The sequence below is a fragment of the Chaetodon auriga genome, chromosome 13, assembly GCF_051107435.1.
Source record: "Chaetodon auriga isolate fChaAug3 chromosome 13, fChaAug3.hap1, whole genome shotgun sequence".
Taxonomy (NCBI): Eukaryota; Metazoa; Chordata; class Actinopteri; order Chaetodontiformes; family Chaetodontidae; genus Chaetodon; species Chaetodon auriga.
In genome coordinates this window covers 18,015,066-18,024,349 of record NC_135086.1, presented here as the reverse complement: position 1 = coordinate 18,024,349, position 9,284 = coordinate 18,015,066, and the positions used below count along the sequence as shown (strand labels likewise).

General features: G+C 38.1%; 1 protein-coding gene across 2 annotated transcripts; it reads left to right on the top strand.

Annotated features, from left to right (window-relative positions):
* scel (sciellin) lies at positions 1–8,600 on the top strand. 2 transcript variants are annotated; one of them, XM_076747202.1, is made up of 26 exons: positions 1–73; positions 1,258–1,289; positions 2,043–2,118; positions 2,330–2,392; positions 2,537–2,611; positions 2,717–2,749; positions 2,896–2,937; positions 3,026–3,061; positions 3,218–3,286; positions 3,373–3,435; positions 3,895–3,963; positions 4,077–4,145; positions 4,249–4,305; positions 5,088–5,156; positions 5,247–5,300; positions 5,394–5,435; positions 5,541–5,609; positions 5,700–5,747; positions 5,850–5,900; positions 6,618–6,686; positions 6,828–6,881; positions 6,999–7,061; positions 7,177–7,248; positions 7,371–7,479; positions 7,999–8,101; positions 8,239–8,600. In XM_076747202.1, exons 2-26 carry the CDS (start codon positions 1,271–1,273, stop codon positions 8,253–8,255), a joined length of 1,491 nt encoding a protein of 496 aa, XP_076603317.1. In that variant the 5' UTR covers positions 1–73; positions 1,258–1,270; the 3' UTR covers positions 8,256–8,600. The 2 variants fall into 2 exon arrangements, with proteins under 2 accessions (XP_076603317.1, XP_076603316.1); XM_076747201.1 differs by having other exon boundaries at positions 5,697–5,747.
* The last annotated feature ends 684 nt before the right edge of the window (positions 8,601–9,284 follow it).

The window sequence follows — 9,284 nt, the reverse complement described above, 5'->3', positions numbered from 1 at the left end:
ACAGACAGGGGTTAAGACCTGAGCTTGAGAGTTTACCTTATCTTTACAAGAAGTCGCAGAGCTTTCTGTGGAGGTACGTACCCTGTCTCTTTCCCAGTCCTTTGTCAGGTTGCAGTTTACGTTAATATTTTCATGTAATGATTCATGTGCTTGGACAGAAATGGAATGGTTTTATGTGTGATACTGAGTACGCTGAGACAAGATGCTTTGTGCTAAGGTACAACGGTTCTGGAAAAAGAGAAGCAAAAACATATGGTTAAGTAGGATTATTTAAGGGTGTAACAAACATGAGTAATTTGCATCTCTGAGAGCTAACCTGTTGGAACAGCACTGTCTGCCTTGCAGAGTTTTCAGTCCATGCTGCCAAACTAGATCTGCTACAGCTTATTATTGTAATGAAATGCCTGTGTCCTTTAGAAATACAAATAAGAACTGATATCAGAGGCAGTGTGCTCTTGGGCAATACATTTTGATTATTAATATATAATCCTAAAGAGCAATTTTTTGAACTCTTGCAGTCTTACAAGGCTCAAAAACACAGAACCAAGACACAGAAACAAGAGATTCTGCTTAATCTATCTTGAACAATTTGATTTTTGACAATCATCAACAATCTCAACAGAAAACTCCAAACAAGTTCTGTTTCAGTGCTTTACCTCAATCTACTCCATACAGGCCAAAATAATGCAGACAAACCCATCACCAAACACACTGTTTTTGAGACTAATAGCACTCATTGTGTGCCCGATAACTGGACAAATGTTGCATTTACCATCATAACTTCCCTCACAGCTCTGGACATCTGCCTTAAGGTTTCTGATATGGAAGCACTTGTGCCGGAGCGCGCATGTCGTTGAAAGGGCACAGTCTTTATCATCAATAGCTCATGGCATGTTGCCGGTACGCCCCTCTGTTTTGCTGACAATGGCGTGTTTGGAGAAGGTGTGTTATAGGGGGTAGGTGTGTCTTGTCAGTACAGATCAAGACAAACCAGTTCAGGGCTTAATCAGTGAGTCTGGGGTTGAGCAGAGTTGATTTTCTTCACACACACTGACAAAACCAACCTGATGAGAATGTATGAGGAGGACATAGGATACAATGCATGTGAAAAGCAGTGATTACTCAGCTTTTGGAGTGGACTTCAGCACACTGTAGTACTGTATGAAAGGTCTCAGCCTAAAGCGCCATCTAGTGGCTAATCAACTGTAGCGTCATTTTTATGTATGCTGTTTTTTGTTTCTTCTTTCATACTTGCAGGTGAAATTACAAAATGAGCAGGTATTCAGCCTGTAAGTATCATATGTCAAATAATAAAATAGTATGAATAACATTTCTTGTAGTGCTGATATTTGAGAAAACAGATTTGATATTCAAAGCTTAAATTTGTCTCAGAATGTTCATTCAGTTTAGTAATACTTGTGTTAGACTGCATATATTTATAGATTTCTTTTCATCTCTAGTTCTTATTTCCCCTTGTTCTAATCATTATTATTTATTGCACACTAATCTTTCAGCACAGCCATAAGAGTATTCCAGCCTTGCATTTCAGTGCACATACAGTATTGTTTGAGCATGTGACAAATAAAAACCTTTTAATCTTTGCATATGAGCAGCAGAGGCAGACCAATCCTCTGATAAGTGCGATTCAAAGTGCTTTACAGATGACAGGCCAAGCTGATGATAAGACAGTACAAATGCAGACTGTAAAACGATTTGACTAATGCACAAAGAGAAATGAAATAATACGAAAAAATAAGTTAAAAAAAAAAAAGTTGTAAAAAAGATAAAAGGCATAACAAATTAATAGCATACTCCTGAGGCTGTGCTACAAAGGTTTGTGCGCATAAAGAAATGCACAGGATCAAAATTTACACAAAAAAATAGACAGAATGTAATTATTAAATGAACAGAGATGTTAATTAGCGCATATTTCAAAGGCTGTGTTGTACTAAGTTAAGTCTCTGCCTGGTTAAATGATGTGTAACTGCTGCTTTGAATGTGTGAACTGGAGGCACTCAGGTTTTCCTGTGTTGTGTTTGCAGCCAAGAGCACCAAGACCAATCTCCTGAAAGACAACAGCTGGATCAGAAAAACGGATGATGAGGAAGAAGACATCGAGTAAGTCATCTAAACGTAATGGTCGAAACACAAAGCAGCTTACATGCATACACATCGAGGAAATGCCACAACTGTGACTTGTAATTCATATCTCAGTTTACCCTCAGTTTAAAAAAAGCCTCCTTCTGCATTCCTTTTGCAAGACGCAGCGTTGAGTCATCTCTTGTAGTGTTGTATTGAATTAATCTTGTTTTCTTTTTCCCTCCTCCAGCCGCGACCCAAACTTTGGCAAATTTGTTCTAAGCCACCACAAATCCAGTGAAAATCTTCAGAGGTAAGGCAAACCTTTCAATTTTTCCTCAAATTAAGGACAAAATGTTGGGAAACTATTGTTTACTGTGACAACTGGGTGTAATGCAATAATAGTCCGAGTCATTAATCCATTTACTTATTGTAATATATTGTCTATTGCTCATAGTCCAGAGGCTGAACAAGCAAGTACCACCAAACCAGCACAACGCACATCAACATCAGTGCAGGCTCTCACCAAAAGGTACAATTTTTATTAACCCTCTGTTCTCTCTCAAATTTATGAATTGATATCTCTTAAAAATAAAAATACAAATCTGACATTTGACTGTGATTTGTGTCACTGCAGATTCAGTGGAGGTCTTGATGAACCGAAGACCAGGTTGGTACTGTTTTTATGCAGTATAATAGTTTTGTCCTCTGCAGACACACAGTACAGAACTGTGATGATTTCGCTCTTTAATCTTGACTAATTCTTCAACCAAGTCAAGACACTGTAGCTTACTAATGCTACTCTTCTATTGGCAGCACCCTCCCTTCCAGCAAGACGACACCCTCCTACACCAAAAGGTGCATATCCATAATGGCACAGGAAATGCAACAATATCTTAGTGACATTTGTAGGAAATTGTCTCAATAATCTGCCTCTTCTTTGCAGCACATACTCAAGCCCGAAACCAGTTTCTCCCAAGACGTATGTAAATTTTCTCTTTATCATGTCACCACATCCAAGACTACTGACACGGAGGAACCTAAAATGAGATATACATCAAATATTTGCAACAAACCAACAAAGGAAAATACTACGCCTCAGCATTTATTAATTTGATCTGTATTAATCCTCCTTTAGCACCACACCCAGTCCGGTCACCAAGAATGGAACCACTGGGACCCCTGTCACCACCACCCAAACCATAAAGTAGAGAATATCACTGCATCAATATGTTATCATCTTATCATACATTGAGTCTGTGTCACTTTAATGACAAATGGGTTTTCTCGCAGATCCCCTGTGAGTTCTTCTCCCACCAAGACGTTCACTGAGCGGGTCAAGTCTTCAAGCAAAGGGTAAAAAAATACTACCACTCAGAACTCTTTAAGCACCAGTTCTTTCCTTACATACCAGTACTGTGTAAAAATACTACACTAACAAACAAAGCAATACATTCAAAAATGTACTTGAAGTATCAAAAGTAAGTACACATGCTGCAGGAAAATGGCCCCTGTGTTATATCATCATATCACATAGTTAGACTGTTGATTCTGATGCATCAGCACCAGTATTATATAGTTAATACATGTAAATACATCAGCAATGATTATCCAGTGGTGTAATATATATGATATGACACTGACAGAGAGCATGTCGCTTAGTAAGTACTTCTACTTTTCATGCTTTTCATGTATAGTTTTTCCAATATCTATACATGTTTAGTGAAGCAGAGGTTTGAAAGTAAGAGTATTTCCATTCTGTGTTACTGCTGCTTTTACTTTTATCACATTAATGTATTTGTGATTTTCGCACAGGGCGCAATACTCGCAATACTCTCCCACCAAACCAATCAAAGTGACTGAGACTGCTCCCACCAATACAGAGTAAGATATTGTCTTATATTGGATATATGTGATAAGATATTGTTGGATTATCGAAAATTCTGTATTTAATCATAGTAGAATTTAATTTTAATCTAACTTGTATTTGTGAGCAGTGCGGAGGACAAACTGTACGACACACTCATCCCCTCGTCTGTCAGAGATGATTCGTCAACCACAGAGAGGTGATATTTTCATTCACTGAGCCAAGAAAATGATTTGTATTGATCACGACACCAGGCAATCAGTAATTATACACTATAATAAAATATGTTTTCTTCTTCACAGCAAAACAGCTTTCTCCCCTACTGAGACTGTGCCGATGCAAAGCAGCGCTGACACTAAGTGAGTTTCATTGTGGATATAAAGTATGTAAGCAAGTTGATGAAAGTAAAATAGCTAAGGCCTCTAATCCCACATAAAACCTCCTGCTGCCATAAATACACAGTATAGTACCAAATGTGTATTAGTCCACCACTGAAAATAGTCCCCAACAAATGCACCATTTACCCTTTTTGAGTAATGTTTACTAAAACCTACAGTGCCCAGCTGATTAAGGAAATTATTATATAATTATTACTGAGCCTTTTTAAAACAAATTAAATATATATGAATATTTACATTTTCAGCAGGGTCCAATGGCTTGGGGCTGAGTAGACAGGGCTGGGAAGTTATACTTACTGAGAAGTGAACTAAAATATTGTTGGTGTCATGTGATTTGTTGCTGAAGAGCAAAATCTAGACTAATGCTGGCCTTATCCTTTGAAACTATGACTTCAACAATAAACTATATATACTACAATGTCACAGAGCCCTTACATAACAAATTTTCATCCCCACCTCCAGAGACATGTAGGCTGATTGGAGGCCCAGATGGCCTGTTGGTGTCTGTCTGGTGTTTGAGTGTATAGTGTGGTCTTCCAGTGCCTGGTGCCCCCCTCAGTATGCCTCTAGGATATGCTAGGATAACAATAGAGAGCTAGAATAAAGCAATAATGTTATCAGTATTGCTTTTTTTTGTTCTGTTTTGTTTTTCGAAAATAATGCATTTTTTTAGAAAAAAAAAAAAGTTTAATTGAAAGCCGTGAATTCATAGCAATAAAAGCACCCACTGTATTGCTGTGCAGAGCGGAGGACAAGCTGTTCGACACACTCATCCCCTCGTCTGTCAGAGATGATTCGTCAACCACAGACAGGTGATATTTTCATTCATTGAGCCTAGATAGCAAATTATAAGGATGATCAGTAAGTATGTGCTGTAATAAAGTATGTTTTCCTCTTGACAGCAAAACAACTGTCTCCAGTACTGAGACTGTGACAGTGAAAAGCAGCACTGATGGGTGAGTTACCGCAGGACAACTTTTACACAGTGACAGTGACATTGCATGCCAGACAGTCACATGACAACATTTTGTCATGTTTTATTTATTCAGAGATGGTATCAAGACTATAACCACGACAAGGACTTCCTCTACGTAAGATAAACCAATATCAATCTTTTTTTAAAACAGAAATATATTTTAAAAAAGAAGGATTGCACTCATAAGCACCAGATATTCATAATATTGCTGTGTTTGCAGGGCTGAGGATGACCTGTATGACACCCTCCTGCCCAAATCCATTACGTCTAATCTGTCTTCTCCTGTGAGGTGAGACGTCTCAGTGAATGACTTTTAACAAGACATACAACCGTGTCATTATCCTGCCAGTCAAACATCACATTGTCATTGTCTCAGCAGTTCCAGCATCACAAAGAAAGAGACAGTCACAGTGGACAGCAGCAAAGGGTGAGTGCTGGAAAGAAATCTGGCTCAGATTGTGCAATAGTGCTTTGCATGTACAGTATAGTTAACCCAGTTTCTTTTGGCTTTGTCTTTTGTGCCATTTAGAGGAGAAAGCCCAACTCTGGCATCACCAACTTCAACTAAAAGAACCAGCAGGTAAACATGCTGATTACTGGGCAATACAGACCTTTAAAAGAGGCAGTTAGGATAATATGAGGTTAAGACGCCTCCTGAAGAACATTGTCTATTTACAGAGAAAATACTTTGTGTTGGAATGTGTGTATGAACAGCATGATAGTCCTGTTGTGAAATCCAACAAATGAGTAATTTTAGCTATCTACAGATTATATAATGTACACAAAAATACTATCTAATCAAGAGCATTTTTAAAATTTGCAGGCCAAGGCTACTTTTTAGCTTTTAAAGGTTTAGGCCTGACTTGTCTTTCACTATTTTTTTTTTTTTTTTTTGTGCTGAATGTATTGGGCAGATTTGGCAGGTCTGACTTTGGCACAATGGTGCTTTGAGCTAAATGCTAACGTCAGCATGCCAAAAATGCTCTGGATGACAAAGCTAATATGCTAATGCTAAGCATGTGTAATGTTACCATGTTCACAATTATGATCTAGTGTGTTTGCATGATAACATTCGCTAATTAGTAATAAAAGCAAAGTACAGCTGAGGCGGACGGGCATGTTGTTATTTTTAACAGGCTTCATAGTGAAAATGTCTAACAAAAATACTATTTGTGATTAGAATTATATATAACATGATATCTGAACTATAATAAACATCCAAATAAATACATAAATAAAGCAGAAATGTTCAGTTGCCAGCATGTCCAACTCATTCCTGTGCCTCTTGGCCACACAGCTACAGCTCGTACACTGATGATGTTCCCTCCACTCGCACCACCTCCTACACCATCAGCACCACGCCCAGGTAATCATTTAACTGTTATCCACATCTCTCACACTCAAGCACACACCTCTTGCAGGGGTGTCTCGGTCTATCCAACCAGATGAAAATGCGGCTGCAGTCTTTCTATTACCTCTAATCTGTTGTGTGTTTGAACACACACAGTGAGGACTACAACAGCGACCGTAAACCCTACTCTTACTCCAGACCAAACTCCAGGTAGGAAGCAGAGCAAACTAAGACATAATGATTTTTCTTTTCATGAGCTCTGAGTGTAAAATAAGGGAGAAATATTCTCATGTGATGTGATGTGTGGTTCCTTTTTATTTTGTACAGTTATGAGTACAGCAGTGTCACCAGTCCCACTGTCTACACCACGTCATCATACAGGAACAGCAGGTATCTGATGATATTAAATATGGCTGGGTTTGATATTGGTGCACAAACATGACGTGAAAGTAATGCAAGATTCTGTCACTTGTAGAAACTGATAACTGTGTAACTCTCAATGCAGGTCAGATGATATCCTGACAGATCCAGTCTACACTACCTCCTCCATTAAGAGTGTTTATGCAGCTCCTGAGAGGTAGGAAAAGTGTGACATCATTCTCTCTTGGTCTTGGGAAAAGTACTTTACAACTCCTAATGAATGTAGAGTATATGACAATGTTCTTTTAATATACTGTAATCAACTTCTGTTCCATACAGGACGGTGCTTGAGAAAGACCTGTGCACCTCCTGCCGTAAGCCCTTCACCGGTGATGCCAAGATGGTCCTGGATGACGTGAAGATCAACTGCCACGCTTCCTGCTTTAAAGTGAGCAGATTAGCTTAGTCTCTCCTTCCACAAAAGCTGTGGATGAAAAAGAAGTATTCAGATGCATTACTTAAGTAAAACTACACAAGAATAATAATTTTAAAAAAAAGTAAATTATTGATTTGTTACCGCTAATGCATTAAAGTGTAGGTAGCATCTTACTGCTGTAGCTGCTCAAGCTATTGTACAGCAAATACTTACACTGTCTGTAGTTAAATCAGTAAAAATGCATCCTGTCCCCACAAACCCAAAATCCAACTACAAAGGAGTTTTCACTTCTGTCGCCCTTCATGAAATAACCTTACTTACAGTGAACCTAAACTAAAAGTCTAATAAGCCATTGAAAACACATGTAAGGATGTTTAGAGGCTTTAATCTGCAAGGTAACAAGTGACCACAGCTGTCAGATAAATGCAGTGGAGTAAAAGGCACAATGTCTCCTGTGTGGAATGCAGCTGTGCAGCTGACTGCTCAGCGTGCGTCTCTTCCCTCATACGAGTGTTTCTTTGTGTTTGGCAGTGTCAGGTGTGTAAGAACACTCTGGGTCATATGAGAGCTGGGGACAGCCTGTGGATCTACAAACACACGGTGCACTGTGAGAGATGCTTTGAGATCACCAGAGGTAAAAAAAAAAAGTTTCCTTCCAGTTCTTCATCCTCATGAAAGTCACAGTCCAATGAATGTTTATATGTATTTGTTAATTTTGTTTGGTGAAGACGCCTTCAATTAAACAGGTCATATATCTATTTTCCCCCACAGATAAGTGGCGGCGCTGAGTTTTCCCAAACCTTCGTTGGAGACATGAGGACAAGTGGTTAAAGATAAAAATGGATTCCTGTTGATCAATGTGTTTTGGGTGACATGGGTTCTACTATACCTGTGTTTTAAAGCTGGCAGAGCTTTATCTGGGTGCGCTGACAATTAACAGTCAAGTTGTTTGGTAACATAGTTGTAACTGTATTGTTGACTTCATGATATTGCTGTTTCTGTATCTATTTCAGAAATATGGGGAAGCATTTCTGATATTCTCTTAAGTTTGTAGCTTTCAGGGAGGATCTTGTGTGTAACATGATCAGAAATATTGCAATATTTTGGGCCGGGGGCTTTTTGTGTGTGCAATAAAGGCGATCGATATATCTTTATCCAAGAAATTGAGTGAAATTGTTTTATTTTGTTCATATTGTTTACTCATTCATCATTTTTTATTCATGAATTATGGTGATCTGAAATATTTTTCACTTTAGTGTCAGAAAATGTACAAATTGAAATACAGCAGTATAAAATGGAGGAAGGACTGAGGACCACGTGTTAAGACGTTTTTTCACAATATAAACTCTTTCCCCAATTTTACTTACAATTCTACAGTAATCATACCATTTTTAATTTCTTTATGCTACCAAGTAAAATGGGATATATTCAAATTTAAATAGATTGTATTTAATATAGGAAAACACAAGTTTAGTGTTGTATTATAGAATGTGTTATCGCGCGTTGTTAGACGTATTCTATAAAAAAAGTCATTTATAAATGCTACAATTAAAGAAGACAACAAAAAAGTCAGCTGTAGAAGTATTCATCCTCATCAAGTCAACATAAGGGTCAGTTAGTTGTGGTTAATGGACAGAAATGTTTTCATAACAACTAATCTCTACGTATGTTTGTCTGGTGCATATATATATAGGTAAATCTTTGCTAAGTATACACTTCTGTTACAATAGGGCTAAGTTTTCACTTCTAAAGAGCTAGCTCAAGTGGCTGCTGGGGGCAGTTGAGACTACATTCAACATAAAATTACACATGGCTGT

What these genes read in the sequence shown, in the direction of transcription:
- scel (XM_076747201.1), top strand. An exon ending in GTCAAGTCTTCAAGCAAAGG is followed by an intron (nt 3,436 to 3,894) that starts GTAAAAAAATAC and finishes ATTTTCGCACAG; the next exon opens with GGCGCAATACTCGCAATACT. An exon ending in TCATCATACAGGAACAGCAG is followed by an intron (nt 7,062 to 7,176) that starts GTATCTGATGAT and finishes CTCTCAATGCAG; the next exon opens with GTCAGATGATATCCTGACAG.